We start from the raw sequence: 17,651 nt of genomic DNA, 5'->3' as shown, positions 1-17,651 counted from the left end.
TATTTAAAGTATTCCGAAGAACCTTGTCAGAAGACTAGCACCGGATATTTACTCTTTAAGATAAATACAGTGACTATTATAAGAGATATCAGTTGTTCTCCATTTTTATTGGGTATAGAAAAGGCTGAAACAGCAGCATGAGGAGTTTAAGATAGTTACAAACAAAGAAGTATTTGCTGACAGGGAAGGCATGTGCAGGTCTACTTGCTGATAAAAGCTAGAGAATCTTTGAGTTTTTCAAATATGATTGGTTTTTCTTTTGTGCATGGTTTAGGTATATTCCTTTCTGAAGGTTAGTAGATAGACTAAATGGCCTAAGGTATCTTCTTGTCTTATGAATTTTGTGATGGTATAACCTAGCAGTCCACACTTAGCTTTTTCTGACTTTCTGCTAATTTCTCAAATTGTGGTTTGATGAGCCTGGCCCTTTTTCTTCAGCACTTTGGGGGTGGAGATGGAACTTTGTCTCAAGAAGAAATCGAAACCTAGAGGGTTTTTTAGTACACTCAACTATATTTGGATACACTCTAATTTTTCCTTAGAAAAATTTGTGGGCTACTACAATAGATTTGGTAACGCCTTTCCAGTTCTGTTGTTTATAGTGAAATCTGAGATTTAAACTTTCTTCTGTCAATAAGGAAGTGTCTGATTCAATATCTTTATTAAACTAGCAGTTATTAAGCTTCTGCTATGTGTCAGGTACTATGATAATTGTTTCCAAGGATTATCTCATTTCACCACCTCAATAACCCTATAATTAGTCACGTTTTTGCTGTTGGTTAAGCTGAGACTCGAAATTACACGTTAATTAAATTTCAGAGCCAGTATTCAGATCCATCAGTTTTGTTTACTTGGACTAATATAGCCTTTTTACTTGCCATATCAAATGAATCATGGATATAGGTCTGCCAAATTGCAAATTAATTTTCAGTTTGCTTTCTTTTCTTGAGATATGCAATTCCTTTTCCTCCCTGGAGTGGTCTATTGGATATCTTGGACATTTAGATAAACTTCTAATTGCATGAGAGGTACATGCAGATATAGTGCACTGTGATTTTACCCTAGTGGATTTAGTTCATCTTTCCTGACCATGTTGTCCATATGAACAATTCGCTTCTTAGACAAAAAGGTCATTAAACTACAAAACCAAGTGATGTTCTCATTTGGACTTAATGAAAATTTCATTTCATTTAAATTACATTGCAATTTAACTTCAAGATTTAGATTCAGCTAGTATTCATTAAGTACCTACAAATATGTTTGGTTTAATGCATGTGTGGTCTAATTATTCTTAAGTCAAATGACTGTGCAGATAAAAAAGTTAACAGTGTGACTGATTGAATAAGACAGTTTGTTCAAGTGGGTAAATATGGTAGACCTCAGTGTTAGGTATTAGTTTCCTGCTTGTTTGAGAAAATCTAGTAAGAGTGAAAGCCTTGTTACTTGTACTTGAAGAAACAGATTGTCTTTATTTTTGATTTTGTGTCAATATTAATTTGCAATTTTAAAGAGTATTTATGAGTTTAAAAGTTTACTGTTATATACCTCTTTATTTGATTAAACAACTGACAGTGCTCAGTTTCTTTCTGGGTGTTGTAGTGTGTTTGCCATTTCAGAATGTAGTTAATATCTGGCCAAATGAGTTCAGGAGCCAGGATGTTTGTCAAAAAATGCTCATGGATTTGCTTAGAGAAATGCTGTTAACTTAGTGATCAAAAACTAACTTTTTATTCTTCACATATAATCAATCAACTTATTATTTTTTAAATTTTAGTGAAAGGAGCACCTCGAAACCTAAAGGTGACAGATGAGACTACAGATAGCTTTAAAATTACCTGGACTCAAGCTCCAGGGAGAGTCTTAAGGTACCGAATTATTTATAGACCTGTTGCTGGTGGAGAAAGCAAAGAAGTTACCACTCCAGCCAATCAGAGGAGGAGAACGCTGGAGAACCTGACTCCAGACACAAAATATGAAGTATCTGTAATTCCTGAATATTTCTCAGGACCCGGGTCTCCGTTGACTGGAAATGCAGCCACTGAAGAAGGTAGATGAAATATGCTCATTATTTGGTAACAACTGAAATCTTAGACTAGGAGACACTTTGGACAACTATTCAGACACTACAAGCCATGAGATACTTTGTCTCAATTATTGGAGCATCTAAGATGCTAGTCCTATTAGATTTGATTTACTCAGATATTTGATTTATTTGTGACCCCATTTATTGGGCTTTCCTGGTAGCTCAGATGGAAAAGAATCTGCCTGCAACACAGGAGACCTGGGTTCGATCCCTGGGTTGGGAAGAGCCCCTGGAGGAGGGCATGGCAACCCACTCCAGTATTCTTGCCTGAAGAGTCCCCATGGACAGAGGAGCCTGGTGGGCTACAGTCCATGGGGTCGCAAAGAATCAGACATCACTGAGCGACTAAGCACAGCACAGACCTCATTTACTGGTGTCAGCAGAAACCTGAGTTGTATGATACAGTCTAAATATTCTTTTACTATAATATTATTAAATATTCTATTGTAAATTGAATGATGACTAGGGATTAAAAATCTCATTATGCACCATTGAGACAGATTACCTGTTATTTCTTCAGGAAGATTTAAAAATACTCACCTGTTTTTATTTAAATGGAATGATTTGGCTTCCCGGATAGATTCTGACATTAGTTGCAAGTTATTAATATTTAATGTATCATTTCATGAATAAAAATGAAGGCATATGTATTTTTCATTTTATTCCTTGCCTTTAAAGTTTTGAAAACATAATGATAATTCCATGTCAGCAATAATGAGCAGTTATTAAGTATCTGGAGTAGGAAATGGGAACCCACTCCAATATTCTTGCCTGGGAAATCCCATGGACAGAGGAGCCTACTGGACTATAGTCCACGGGTCACAAGAGTCGGACTCAACTGGGAGACTAAAGCACCACCACCATTAAGCACCTATTCACATCAGCTTCTGTGCAGAGCTTTTCATGTATTCTCTCACTTAATCCCTGCATAGGACCTATGAAGTTGTTACTTTTATTATCTTAGTGTTGCAAAATCATTGAGGCTAAGGAAACTGAATGCTGTTAATAAGCAGTGAATGTGAGCTTGTTGCCCTCCTGCAGAGGCTGACTGCTTCATGACTCCTGTCCTGGTGCAGCCTAGCTAATTAGTCTCTCCTGCAAAGACCCTCTCCACCTGCCCTCTTCTTCTCTTCCACTGGAGAAGTTACTACCCTTATTCTTTCCAGTTGGGGATCTAGGGCTCTTTGAACCGGGCACCAAAAAAAAAAAAAAAAATGACCCAGTGATGCTTCATCCTTATATTTTTTTGAGTTAAAGCAGCTGGGGGATGTGTACCTGGTGAGGAGCGTGATAGAGTTGGGAACCTTGAGACCCTTCGGAGACCACCTGGCCCTGTTACCAGCAAAGTCATGAAAAGCCAAACATCACAGTTGCAAAGGGATGGGCAGCCCCTGAGTGGAACTGAGGCTCGTTTCCTCTCCTATATTTTTCTAGAGGCAGCACTATTTATCATTTTTATCAATTAACATATTTCATGGGCATCACATTTAGATGTTCCTAGCTTTCCTCCACCAAAGTCTTTTTACTGACTATTTCTTAGAGGAGTTAAAAATCTTCACTGTTACTAGTCAGCATATATACATTTTGTAGTGCTTTGCTCCAGTTTTAGAGAAAAAATGTTGTAGTTTTTTCACATGAAAGATTCTAGCATGGAAGCCTTTAACCTGTGTGACTTCTGTACAAAGAGAAATTGCATGGCTTTTGCTTTTTTCTGCTAACACATAGGGCCCAATTTAGAGACACTCAAACTCTGTTGACTAGTCAGCAGTTACAATAGTCATAATCTCACCCAGGATGTAAATTTGATGACATATCTATCAATAGATAGATAGATAGATATGGGCTTCTCAGGTGGCACTACTGTAAAGAACCTGCATGTCAGTGCAGGAGATGTGAGAGATGCGGGTTTGATCTCTGGGTGGGGAAGATCTCCTGGAGGAGGGCGTGGCAATTGATTATATATATATATATATATATATATATATATATATATAGCAGCGAAATGTTTTTAAGTCATTTTATTAAATAATGAGTTTTGATGTTGTTGTTTCTTTAATGAAGTTAGAGGGAAGCCGAGGGATTTACGAGTTTCTGACCCTACGACATCAACGATGAAACTGGCTTGGACGGGGGCACCAGGAAAGGTGAAACAGTATCTCATCACATACACACCGGTGGCAGGCGGTGACACTCAGGAGGTCACTGTGAAGGGAGACTCAGCAAGTACCGTCCTGAGAGGGTTAAACGAAGGGACGCCGTATGCCTTGTCTGTGACAGCCTTGTATGCCTCTGGAGCTGGAGATGCCCTTTTTGGAGAAGGAACAACACTTGAAGGTGATTTCTGTCATATTTTATAGAAATCTCTGAGCTTGCTTGTGATTGCACTTAGGAAGCTTAAAATGTTTTCAGAGAATGAAATCTGAGTGGGTGCTATCTTTTCTCTTAAAAGGAATTTGTATTGAAACATAAGTAGTCATAACACTGCTTCTTATTCAGAGATGGAGGCTACCAGAAAAATTAAATTTGATTGGGAAGCAGTGTACTGGGGAGCTGAGTGTGTAGTAAGGCTGTAGAAATGTGTCTATTATGCCATGGTTGGAGAATGGGTGTGTGACTCTCAGAGTGGACAGGGGGAAACATTAATGGAGCAAGAGGGTTTGGCTTGCCTGAGATAACGCGGTTGGTTTATCACCCAGGAGCAGAAAGGAGCCCTTTTCTGACTAATAACCTCTTCTCCTGCACCGTGCCTATCAATATCAGTATCAGTTCAGTTGCTCAGTTGTGTCCGACTCTTTGTGACCCCGTGGACTGCAGTATACCAGGCCTCCCTGTCCATCACCAACTCCCAGAGCCTACTCAAACTCATGTCCATTGAGTTGGTGATGCCATCCAACCATCTCATCCTCTGTCGTCCCCTTCTCCTCCCACCTTCAATCTTTCCTAGCATCAGAGTCTTTTCCAGTGAGTCAGTTCTTCACATCAGGTGGCCAAAGTATTGGAGTTTCAGCTTCAGCATCAGTCCTTCCAATAAATATTCAGGATTGATTTCCTTTAGGATGGACTGGTTGGATCTCCTTGCAGTCCAAGGGACCCTCAAGAGTCTTCTCTGACTGTGCCTGTAAGCATTTATAAAAGCTTGAGAAATATGAGAATCCAAGTTACTGTTTGTTTTCTGAATGACTTCTAAAATTCAGTTCTGTGTTAGAAGTTCAAAGTTAATGAAGTACTTAGTAAGAACCATCAACAAGACTGGATCTGTTTCCTTGGTTCTCTAGAGTTCATTGTCAGAGGGCTTCATATTTCTTAGGCTCTTTTGAACTGTAGTGGCAGCTTAGATTTGACTCACCACAACCAGAAGGTAAGTCATATGAGAGAGAGAAAGCACAAATTTAACTTAACTACAATGAGAATGGATTGTAGTGTTGAAAAGCAGTATCAGTGGATGGTTAAAATGATGATGCAGTTCCGTAGCTGGGGCCTAAATGGGAGGTTGGGTTTCCTTTTGTTATCACCACCTTTTCTATGCCTTATTTAAAATAATTGTAGGAAGAAAATGAAATATCTTTTGTCATGTGAGATCACAGTGATATTAGGCAAATATCCATATCAGATTTAGTGGATCCAAGAGCTTGGGGGATGATAGATGTTATAATTCACAAGGATGAGATCTATAAGAGGCAGTGTTGATTAAAACTTTAAGACTTAGGTAAGAAATAAAATCTAATTGACAAAAACAGTTAATCAAAGTTTTGTCTCTAATAGTGATCAAGGGTTTAATCCAATACTTTGTGAAATTTGTTATTAGAAGAGGGTTTAAATGAAAGATTAAATCCCAGTGTGCAAAGTACTGATTATTCAACAAGTCTTGGTTTGGCTACCATGTGACTTTGAAATAACCTCTTAACCCCTCTGAACCTGAGTTTATCCATCTATAAAGAGGGGATGACCATTTTCTCCCCTTTCTACCAGACTTATTGTGGAGATCAAATGGTAGGGTGTTAAGTGAAATGCTTTGGGATCTGGAAAATACTCCACATACATAAAATTCATCAAGGGGAAACAACATTCAGTTTAGAACTAATATCTAAAGATACAGCTTTTGTAAGTATATCAAAGATGTTGACTGGTTACTCTAAAATTTTGAAAATAATAAGAGATGGAAATGGAAATTGCCTTAATTAGGGGGACACAGTCCAAACAATGAAAGCATGTGATCTTTATACCTGGAGCAACATTCAGAATTTCTGAGAAATTTGTCCTTTTTTTTTGACCTTTCAGTTCTCTTTCTCATGCGCTTTCTACAGGCTTTCAACATAGACTGCTCCTCTAGGAGTTTTAAAGGATCGGCTTGGAACTTTTGCTTTTTTATAGAATAGTTGTAGATTGTTTATATTTGCGAACATTTCTCCCTTATAAGGGATATCTTGAAAATAATAGTTTTACTTCTGCTTATACTTTTTAAGCTTCTGATATTCTTTTGCATTTCTTACTTTATAAATATACTTACATTTTGTCAAAATGTTGCCTCTAAAGATTGATACATTTTTACTAAGAATAATATATTGTAAAATTTTAGAAAATAAAATGCACATTTTAACATCACAGCAAACATTCTATTGGGTAATGACTTTTCTAGGCCAAGTGTGTAGCTAAATTCTTTATAATTTTATGGCTTTGCACAGGTGGTATAGAAAATCCACAAATTTGAATGTGTGTGTTAGTGTGCACTCCCATATATCTGGTCAGAAATAATCTCCAAGGGAGATATACAGGTAGTAAAATAAATTAAAAAATTACCATTTCCCACTCCCTGAGATGGAGGAAAGCTAGATGATTTGTAACTTCACTTAAAAAATATAGTTAATTCATAACTAGATTGTAATAGTAGATTTTTTTCCATTGACACCAAAGCTTTTCACTTTAGTGAAGGATTAGAGAAAATGCTGCCAGCCTGATTTTGTTAACATATTTATCTCATTGCATGATGTGTGGTAAACTTATCAAATATGTGAAAGCATAGTTGTGACTAAGTTAAAATAATAGATTTTTTTTTTGCTCATGGTTATTCCATTTCATTTTATTATATTAACTCAGCCAAATCCACATACCATATACAGGAATAGGATATGATGGTAAATGCAGAGAATGGAAAGCCCAGAAACACAGCCAGCCAACTGCTCTTGAGGGTTGCTGTTTTTCTAATCTGTTTTTCTCTTGGGAGAGGAGGTGGTTAGAGCAGACCCTGAAGGAATGTTTCTTCCATCCAGAGACATGGCTCAGCCAGCGAGGGCATTCTGTGGCTTGAAAATTTTATAGATTGACTGAAGTGCATTCTATTCAATTAAAAAAGAATTAAAAAAATATTTAGCATGGGCTATAACCATCCCTAACTTGAATCTGTTTCCTAGTGCTTTCTTGAAATGCAGCCAATGATCAGAAAATTCCCCTGTCCCTGGAAGAGAGATTTATTAGCATTGGCATTGGGGAGGGTTCATGGTTGGCCCTAGTACTGTATGAAATAGAATCACAAAGGCAGAGTTTATTACTATTTCAGACCCAAACTTCAGAGGAATCTGAGCACAAGCTATTAGGTTTGATTTACATTGTTTTTTTCTCCTGTTGTTGTTAAAGTAGATTTAATGTAATTACTAAAACACTGCTGTACATGTAAATGAACTTCAGATCTTGAAAGAATTCTTAGTTGTCACTGCTAGTGCTTACAGAGGGAAACCTGCTCTTTTAAACCTAGAAATGAATAATTCCCATTTTAATTCAGAGATTTGCTGCAAATGAATGCAAATTTCAACGTTGGAATAATACAGTTCTTTTACTTTTGATTATGTTTGATGGCTATGGAAAAGATGATTTTTCAGAATTTCTTTTGTTTTAGTTGCCATAGCAACCCTCTGGTGTCCTAAACATGAAAGGCTTCCTATACATCAAACCGCGCTAACTCAGCTGACATTTGGTTACCATGAGGTTTTTAGCACATCACAGGAATTCTTCTGCAAGATGTTCAGTAACATGGGGTGCCTCCACGATGGAATAAATAAGGCCTCTGTGTTTTCCTAGATTTACTGCTGTCTCATAATTAGAAAAATCATTCATTCTGTGTATAACAATTCTGATGTTTCCATGGAACTTTAGTCCAATCACCAAACAGTAACATCTTTCCCACACATTGATGGCTTATCAGAGAAAAATCTAACTATATCGGAGAGGTGACAGTTATGGAAGAAATCTCATCCAGGCTTTGAGGTTGAAGGGCAATTTGTTTAGAGCTTTTTAAGAACTATGTATTACTTAAAGTAAGTTAACTGATCAATAGTGAACTTTGTCCTTTGGAATGGTGATTACAAGTCGTTGCTTGTAAATCAAGTATGTTTCCACATGAACATTATCCAGAGCAGGTCTTCCTTATTCTGCCGTGGAAAGTTGGATGACTTTGAGTTGAGCTCTATCGGAAAAGACAAATTGATTTAGAAGTGGGTTACATTACATTTTCAATTTAATTTCTATTTTTGAAAGTGGTATGTGAAACTCAATGAAAGGTGGCTGGAACAATCTATAAGATGAAAATAGTTTCATTTCATAATGATTAATTTTTCAGTTATCACTGGCTAATTTGTGTTATAATTTTATTTGAATTGGATGATGATCTGCTTTTCAGAAAGCAAATGGAAAAGGGCTAAGGAAATGTAGGAAAGTTACTTAAATGAGGCCTCAGTTCTTTGGCTTCGTATGTGGAAAAAGTAGAATCAACCCCATGTGGATCTTCAGATCATGAGAAATGCACCTGTCTAATTATTTGCCTCAGCAGCAGTGGAGGGATGCATGCATGCAGGCACCAGCAATGCTGCCTTTTGATGTATGTGACTGTGGTTTGTAATCTGATCAGAAATACTGAGGATCAAAATTTCAAAAACTGATGAATTTTGTTTGCTTAAATTTATGACAGAAAAGCTTTGTTATTTCTTATACTTCCCCTAGTACTATACTGGAGAGAGCAGAGTAGAAGGGAAAACTATTGAGAGGGAATCAAAGGAATAGAGATGAAGGCATACCAATATTACAGAAGATGGTATGACTTTTTTGAAATGATTGCCAGCAATTCCATTCCCAGAGGTAAAAGTAACATGCAAAGTACAGGCATGTGGTTCAGAATGGCAGGAAACAAGTACAGTGAGATTATATATTATTGAAAACCATGTCACTCAGGTGAAAAACGTGAACAAACCCAAACGTCATAAAACATGCATTTGTGAGTCTTGCGGGCAGACAGAGAGGAGGAGTTCAAGATGGGGGAGCCTTTCCTAGAGCAGAAGTGGGTTCATATTTAGGGACAGGTGAGACAAAGTTACAAAAGTGTGCTGGATTGATTTCCGCTCATGCCACTGTTTCTATGGTTCCTGTTTTGAATAACTGCAAATGGTGATTCCAGTCATGAAATTAAAAGACGCTTACTCCTTGGAAGGCAAGTTATGACCAACCTAGATAGCATATTAAAGATCAGAGACATTACTTGGCCAACAAAGTTTCATCTAGTCAAGGCTATGGTTTTTCCAGTGGTCATGTATGGATGTGAGAGTTGGACTGTGAAGAAGGCTGAGCGCTGAAAAATTGATGCTTTTGAACTGTGGTGTTGGAGAAGTCTCTTGAGAGTCCCTTGGACTGCAAGGAGATCCAACCAGTCCATCCTAAAGGAGATCAGTCCTGGTTGTTCACTGAAAGGACTGATGCTGAAACTGAAACTCCAGTACTTTGGCCACCTCATGAGAAGAGTTGACTCATTGGAAAAGACCCTGATGCTGGGAGGAACTGGGGGCAAGAGGAGACGGGGACGACAGAGGATGAGATGGTTGAATGGCATCACCGACTCAATGGACATGAGTTTGGGTAAATTCCAGGAGTTGGTGATGGACAGGGAGGCCTGGCGTGCTGCGATTCATGGGATTGCAAAGAGTCGAACATGACTGAGCGACTGAACTGGACTGAACTGATCCTTTGTGGTCTTTCCAGTTAGCTCAAACAGTAAAGAATCCTCCTACATGCAGGAGACCCAGGTCTGATCCCTGGGTCTGGAAGATCTTCTGGAGATGGGAATGGTAACCCACTCCAGTATTTTTGCCTGGAGAATCCATGGACAGAGGAGCCTGGTGGGCTACAGTCCATGGGGTCGGAAAGAGTCGGACACGACTGAGTGACTAATACTAACCTTTGCTGGATAGAGGCTCTATACTAGTCTTATATTTCTTTCTTGTTCCTCTCTCTTTCCTCTTCCTTCCCAGGTATATTAGAAATAGACTCTCTCCCCAAACCAATCCAAATAATCTCTTTCAGTAGCTGCTGATGTCTGAACTTCTGTAGTTTGAGAAAACCTACAATTCAATATAAACTAAAGCAAATGGCTCGCTGGGTAACACTTGAGTGGAATCTCATTCACCGGAAAATGTGATCAATGCTTGACGAAGAAGCACTGAAAAGCCATTTCCTTTGAACACAGGATGGATGGAAAGGATTCTCTGAGGGTCGGCCTTGGGCTCACGCCACTACTACTGAAAGGGTGACTTGTGTGTGGCCATAGACCCATGTGATATAGAGAAACCATCACACCGTGCTACACAGCGTCCCCATTTCCTCCAGTTTTGACCAATTTTGTTTTCACCCCACGGGGTTTTATTTCACTACACTTGTCTCTCATTTCTGAATGAGAGCAAGGGTGAGGGTTCCCTCCCACACTGATCAAACACAGCTTCCAAATAAATGTCCCCTAAGTGAGAAAAGAGGCCAGAATCCTGTAGGAATTAGGATCACAGAGGAGTCTGAAACGATTTTTAGAAAGCGTCAGGGCTCAGGCATGTCTTCAGACACTCCAGTTTAATTGGTCTGGGATGGCCGGGTCTTAGCCCTCCCGGTGATTCCTGTATCTGACCAGGTCCAGTCCAGGTTTTACTCCTGAGGGTCCCAGGGCTCCAGGAGGCAGCGGCATGCTCATCCCATTGCACACCTCGTCCCCAGGCCAGCGTGGCCCCTTGGCAGACTGCCAGGTATATCACAGGGTGCAACTCAGCTGCTTTTTGGGTAACTTAACATTTGGCCAAGTCAAGATTCCATTTTTAAAAACTTCAAGGGTTATAGGTCTGATAAAATATACTTATCACCAGAATATCATAGTCTCATGATTCTTGGATGTAATGCAACAGTTCGAAAACCCAGCCTTCCTACTTTTTTGGAGAAAAAAGGTGTTTTCAGTGTGTTTGACAACAGTGTACACTTAATATTTCAGTTCAGTTCAGTTCAGTCGCTCAGTCGTGCCCAACTCTTTGCGACCCCATGGACTGCAGCACGCCAGGCCTCCCTGTCCATCACCAACTCCCAGAGTTACTCAAACTCATGTCCATCGAGTCGGTGATGCCATCCAGCCATCTCATCCTCTGTCGTGCCCTTCTCCTCCTGCCTTCAATCTTTCCCAGCATCAGGGTCTTTTCCAACTAGTCAGTTCTTTGCATCAGGTGGCCAAAGTATTGAAGTTTCAGCTTCAGCATGTCTTTCCAATGAATATTCAGGACTGATTTCCTTTAGATGGGCTGTTTGGACCTCCTTATATTTAGGATTATTCTTATCCAACTGACTGACTGACATACAAGAAACCCACTGAAGCAGTTTATATTTGCAGTCTTGGCTTCTGGTTTGAGGTGTCTTTTTTCTTTGGATTTCACGTTTCTTTGTCACAAACATGGAATGTTGCAGCCACCAGTACCTACAAATAATGCCTTTCTGTGCCAGGCAGAAACTATCATTTTTTTGAGGACCTTTTCCTTCTGTAACGGAGAATATAATTAGTGTTCACTTGAATTAGTGCCGTCATGCCATTAATGGGAACTCAGGAACATTTTTTAGTTAATATTGTATTTGAATCTTAAAAAGTGTCTTTACAGATTCTTTCCAGGACATTGACCAGTCTTGCAGAGGTCTTCATTGCAATTTTATTAATATTTTGTCCTAGCTTTCCAGGTCTTGAGAGTGTTAATGTAATTGATTAACATCCATGGGAATACATGTCTAGAGCTCCTTTTGTTTGTAGCTCAAAAATGTCTTTGTGAATGTATTTTTGCTTCAACCACAAATTCCCTTCCTATTATTTTCTCACAGTGAAATCATTAGCTTGTGTTTGTGAGATTGATGTCTGTTGCCATGGAAATAAACAATGTCACAAATTCAGAACTATAGAAAGTGGGCAGAAAAATAGGCTGAGAAGCGCAATCTTTGGGAAAACTAGAAACTGAAATTATTATTTGTAAATCACTTCAGTGTTAATTTGGAAGATTACCCCATGTTGTAACTAACTTTGTTTTATATTTTGGGGAATGTTCTTAATGTAGCTTTTTAGCTTATTTAAATTCTGAATCCCTTTCAAGTATTTTCAAGTATTATTTCACAAAAGCTGTTGCTAACTGCATCCTGGGAAATTTAAGAGAAGAGGTACACATGAAAAAAGGGTGTAGTGTATATTAAGCAAATGAAACATGCTGTGTATTTAAAACTTAGAGACCAGTAGTTGGAATATCAGTCATTAAAACAAAATATAAAGTGAAAAAATAACAGCCAAGTCAAACCCAACCAACTCAGCCCAACCCAACCAAAGAAAGTTTGTTTAATTCCTGTAAGTAGAGAAGATATAAAGATGTGTGACCTTAGTAGAAATACAATTAAAGAAGACCTTCAAATGAAGATGAGCCTCAGGAACTGAGGGAAAGAAGTCAGTATGTTCTTGAAAATAAATATTCTTGGTTGCAGTGAAATATGTAATTAATTTCCCTCCAGAGATGACATGTCCTGTCAGCAGTTAAACTTATTTATAATAGAGTTAGAATTTTCCATTTGGTCTTTGGGTCTGGTAGTATGCCCAACTTCCATTTTATTTATATTTTCCTCTGTAATCTAACATATATGATAGGGTTTCGTCCACCAAGATTTCTTTGTCATTTATTGTTATCTTTATGTACTTGAAATTTAAATAATTATGAGTATTTTTAAGATACTCATTTTTACTCTTTGATTCAAGTAGAATAACAGCCTTCAGCATTCTTGTAGCAGCACTATATATCATTTTCTTGAATACACAACAATTACTGGTAAAATGTATGCTGTAGAGGCAGATAGTTTTATATTTATGTCATACTGTGGCATAAACCCTAGTAAAAGTAGCCAGTATAAAATGACTTGTATATTTATCTTACATTTAAATTATGGAAAGTTAGGGTTTTATTGGTAGACATCTGTGCCTCCTATTAAGTCGGGATTTCCATATTTTTTCCACTTGAGTTGTATTTTTATTTTGAATGAGAGAGCCTAAATTTAGTAGCAGGCATTTTCGGTCAGTTAGAGCAAGTGGTGTGTTTTATTTTGATGACTAATCGTTTTTAGGTTTTCCAGAAGAACTGTCGGTTTTTATTTTCCTTAGGGTTAAGCTATAATTGAAATTTTGCATTTCTGGTTTTTTAGCTTTGTGAACGAATAGACCTTTGAAAATAGATTGTGAAAAAAAGACTTGAAATTAAGATTTGCAAGTGATGTAAGATTGTTGAAGTAACTGGAAGTGGTACATTTAAACTGAGCTTATTTAAAGAAGATAGGAAAAGATGGTGAAGAAATAAAGATCTTTATGAACAATGGATAAAGAGAACTGAGTTGTAAAATTGGGGGATTTAGATGCCTTTTTTTCTCTTTGAAATTTTCTTTAGGCACTTACTTCTTCGTATTTGAATGTCATTCTTGTCCTGAAGGACATTTCAATGTGACTGGACATATGGGGGCAAGGGTGATAGGCAGGAATCAGGCATAGTTATTAAGTTTCATCCCATCTTCTTTCTGTTCCCCTGACAGAATAGGACAGACAGCTCAGAAAGAAGAAATGGGTAAGTTAGACAAATTGAGTCCAACAAGTCAGGGTGTCTGCCAGGATGAGGGAGTATTTACATATCTAATAGACATTAAAAAATGATCCCCCTTTCATTTCTTTTCTAGAGCGCGGTTCACCTGGAGATTTGATTACTAAGGATATCACGGACACATCGATTGGGGCTTATTGGACGTCAGCTCCAGGAATGGTTCGCGGTTACAGGGTCTCTTGGCAATCACTTTATGATGACATAGAGGCTGGAGAAAAGAGTCTTCCTGCAGATGTAATTCATACTGTGATAGAAAACCTGCAGCCAGAGACCAAATACAGAGTTTCCGTATTTGCAACTTACAGTAGTGGAGAAGGGGAACCCCTGAGTGCCGAAGCCGTAACTGAATGTAGGTAACATTCTGAGGGGGCTTGGCAGTCTGTTGGTGCTACCTAATAGCTATCAGCTCATGATAACCTCTTGCTTTTTTTTCTTTATGTGACAGATGAGGACTAAAAACTTATGACCTTTCATGAATGTGCTTTAAAATCAAGTTTGTTGTGTATCTAAACTTGTATCAAATTTTGAAATATTGAATCCATGCCAACTACCTACACAGTTTACCCTTGAAAATGTGGGGGTTAATCTGAGTAAAATTTATAGGCAACTGTTCTTTTCTGAGGTTCCTCTGCATCCCAGGATAAAACCAACCTCGGATCATGTAGTCCTGCAGTGATACTGAAAAAAAAAATCCATGTGTAAGTGGACCTTCAAAGTTCAAACCATTGTTGTTCAAGGATGAACTGTGTTTCTCTCTGTCTCTCTCACTTCTTTTTTTCTGGTGGAAAGATCAACTAGATAAGAGACTCAACTAGTAAAGAGACAAGAAGCTATGGAGACAAAGAGAATTCAGGCACATTTATAACTACATGGCCTCGGACAAGTTCTTGAAACTTCTTTGAGCTTCAGTTCCCTAATATGTAGAATGCAGCATCAGACTGTGTTGAGCATTAAATAAAATAACAGTGGGCAAAGCAATAAGCATAGTGCCTAGCCACTTGGAGAAGACTGATGTATAATGCGGCTATTGAAACAATGTTTGTTATACAACCAGGACTAATCCTAAATTATTTTTACTATGTTTGGGGAGGCTAATTCAAGTCTCCTCAGTTTTCTGGTGGCTAAAATTTACCTTAATCTCATATTCCTTCCTGTGAAAAGTTTTGAGTGACCTCTCATCATTTATCATCAGGTGGCTAGTGAGAAATGGGTCTGTATTTCATAACTGCCTTTCCTAAAAAACAATTTATTAAAAATGGGCATTTCTAAGAATTTATAGGAAAGTTTATTCCTTTTGTTTGGGAGGATTTTAGGAAAAGGGGAAAGAGTGGCGGTATTCTTGCATTTCTCTTGTTAAGAAGAGGTGGAGGAATTGGGTGAAATTTAGGCCACATATTGGGTGATTTTTCTGCCAAAGGAGGAGAGAGGAAAATGCCAAGGGCAATTTCAGTGAAGTCCTGTATCCTGATTTGAAGTTGTCCTTAAATTAAAATCTTTTGGTCTGAGTTCTCTGTAGAAGTCATCTTTTTTTTTTTTTTAAATCACTGGCAAACTCAGTTGGATATGTCTAAGCTAGGCCACATATGACACATCTAGCTAAATTTATTTGTAGGCATAAAGATACAATTCACATGGCTGAGAAATTATCAAAAAATACATATTTAGAGGGAAACTTTTTCAAAAATCTGCTCCATCCTTTCTCCTTCTGAAAAGATTGAATCCTCAGATATTTATTTGGGATTTAAAATCTCCACAAGGGATATGTTTTAGCTCAAAGCAAGTATGTTAGTAGAAATTCTAAATAAGCTTTCTAAAAGCTGAGCATCTAAGACATTTTCAGTATTTCTTGGCTTATTGATTGATTTAAAGCTTAGTAAATAGAAAGACCTCTTTTGAACCATGAGCAGAGTAGGTAGGAATGAAAGGCACATTTTCTAGAGGGTATAAGTCAACTGCTGTAACTGCTAAGCAAATTAGATGAAAGACAAGAACCTTTCTTTGTTCTGCTACCATTTTTTAAAATTTTTATCTGGAGGACACTTGCTTTACAACGTTGTGTTGGTTTCTGCCTTACAGCAACACGAATCAGCCACAAGTGTATATACATCGCCTCCCTCTTGAGCCTCCCTCACCATCCCCCATCTGCTACCATTTTTAGTTGTTGGTGTGTTTTAGTTTGCTCTTTTTGTGGAAGGTAAGGTAGTTTCGACGATACTTTGAGAAATCCGAGTCACATGTAGTGTCTTTGGCTGGTGGACAAGTCCAAAATGGTGTGTCTAACTGGGCCATGCTCTTAGAGGACCTTATAAACTTCCAAGGGGGACGTTTTGGAAATATTTTCTGCTTTCGCCTGACATTCAGATACATGGAATGCAGACTGTTGATGCAATGATAATGACACATTGTGGACCAGTCCTCCAATTATGGCAACTAGTTTAGCCAAGGTACAGTGAGTTTTGGAGAGCATCTTGTGAAAAGCACTAAAACTTGAAAAGAACTTAGAGTGGGAGTGTTACAGCATTTTATAGCATGTGGCACACCAATGAATGGAGTGACAAATCTTGCCTTTTACTTATGGGAAGCCAACAAAGATTTTTTTCCCTCCTTAAAATTCAGAGTTTCCTGTTAAAGCTAGGATGAGATATGTCGTACTTTATTTAACTTCAATTCCTTTATTTTAAAGAGTTAATTAAAAAGAAGGAAAACAATTGAGATCCTGAAGCATCTCAAACATTCATTTCAGTATGAAGTACAGTATTTGACAGTTATTAACATATTTAAATTTGGGAATATTTTCAAGTGTGTGATCCCACTTTTTGGGGACATAGGCTTCTTTTTAGACCAATACTCTTAAGATGTAAATATCCATTTTTCTCAGTTTTAAATGTTATGAAACGGGCTTGAGAGTTTTGTATAAGGAAGAAATGTCTTGTTTTAGTGAACAAGAGTTGAAGACATGGAAACAAGAGGTCAGTAAACATATTTAGCAGAACTCTTTCTAGGAAAGTGTTAGACACACATGAATTTACTCAACTCTTGTGATAGATTGTTCTGTGTACTATTCTTTCTCATATTCTTTCAAAAATCCTATGTAAGGTCTTTACATTTTTTTTGTTGAAAAAATATATATATATATATATATATATTTTTTTTTTTTCTTTTAATAGTTCACTTACCTAGAGAATAGTTATGGAGAATGGGAGATTAACTAAATACATTTTAATATTCCAGGAAGTAATGGAATTGGCTGAGAATTCTCTTACTTTCTTTTTAACCCTAAAATTAAAAAAGTTGCAACTAATGTACTCTTAGTTGAATTATTAGCATCTTTCAGAGACATAATTCTTAACCATATATTGATTTTCTTTATCTATTTTGTCATTCTTACCTTTGTCCTCTATACAAAATGTATCTTTTGCTTATATGGCTGCTGTCAAGATTTTCTTTTTATACTGATTTTAAGTAGTTTGCTAATAATGTGCCTGGGTGTAGTTTTTTCATGTTTCTTGTGCTTAGGGTTATTGACATTGCTGAATCTGTGGGCTTATAGTTTTATAAAGTTTGAAGATATTTAGGCCATTATTTCTTAAAATATTTTATTTATTACTCTTCACTTT

At 37.6% G+C, this 17,651-nt stretch overlaps 1 protein-coding gene across 3 annotated transcripts in view; it reads left to right on the top strand.

Moving 5' to 3' along the window:
• Window positions 1-17,651, top strand: part of COL12A1 (collagen type XII alpha 1 chain) — a 116,464-nt gene that overhangs the window by 22,891 nt on the left and 75,922 nt on the right. For 2 of the 3 annotated variants that reach the window (XM_065911475.1, XM_065911476.1), the window contains exons 12-14: window positions 1,775-2,047; window positions 4,145-4,417; window positions 14,111-14,383. The exons of the other annotated variant lie outside the window; for it this stretch is intronic. In XM_065911475.1, the coding sequence (XP_065767547.1) occupies window positions 1,775-2,047; window positions 4,145-4,417; window positions 14,111-14,383 (819 nt within the window). The remainder of the gene's footprint in view (window positions 1-1,774; window positions 2,048-4,144; window positions 4,418-14,110; window positions 14,384-17,651) is intronic. 3 annotated transcript variants of the gene reach the window in all.

The sequence above is a fragment of the Muntiacus reevesi genome, chromosome 19, assembly GCF_963930625.1.
Source record: "Muntiacus reevesi chromosome 19, mMunRee1.1, whole genome shotgun sequence".
In the NCBI taxonomy this organism is placed as follows: Eukaryota; Metazoa; Chordata; class Mammalia; order Artiodactyla; family Cervidae; genus Muntiacus; species Muntiacus reevesi.
The sequence above is the reverse complement of the archived record's forward strand: the minus strand, read 5'-3'. Positions and strand labels throughout refer to the sequence as shown.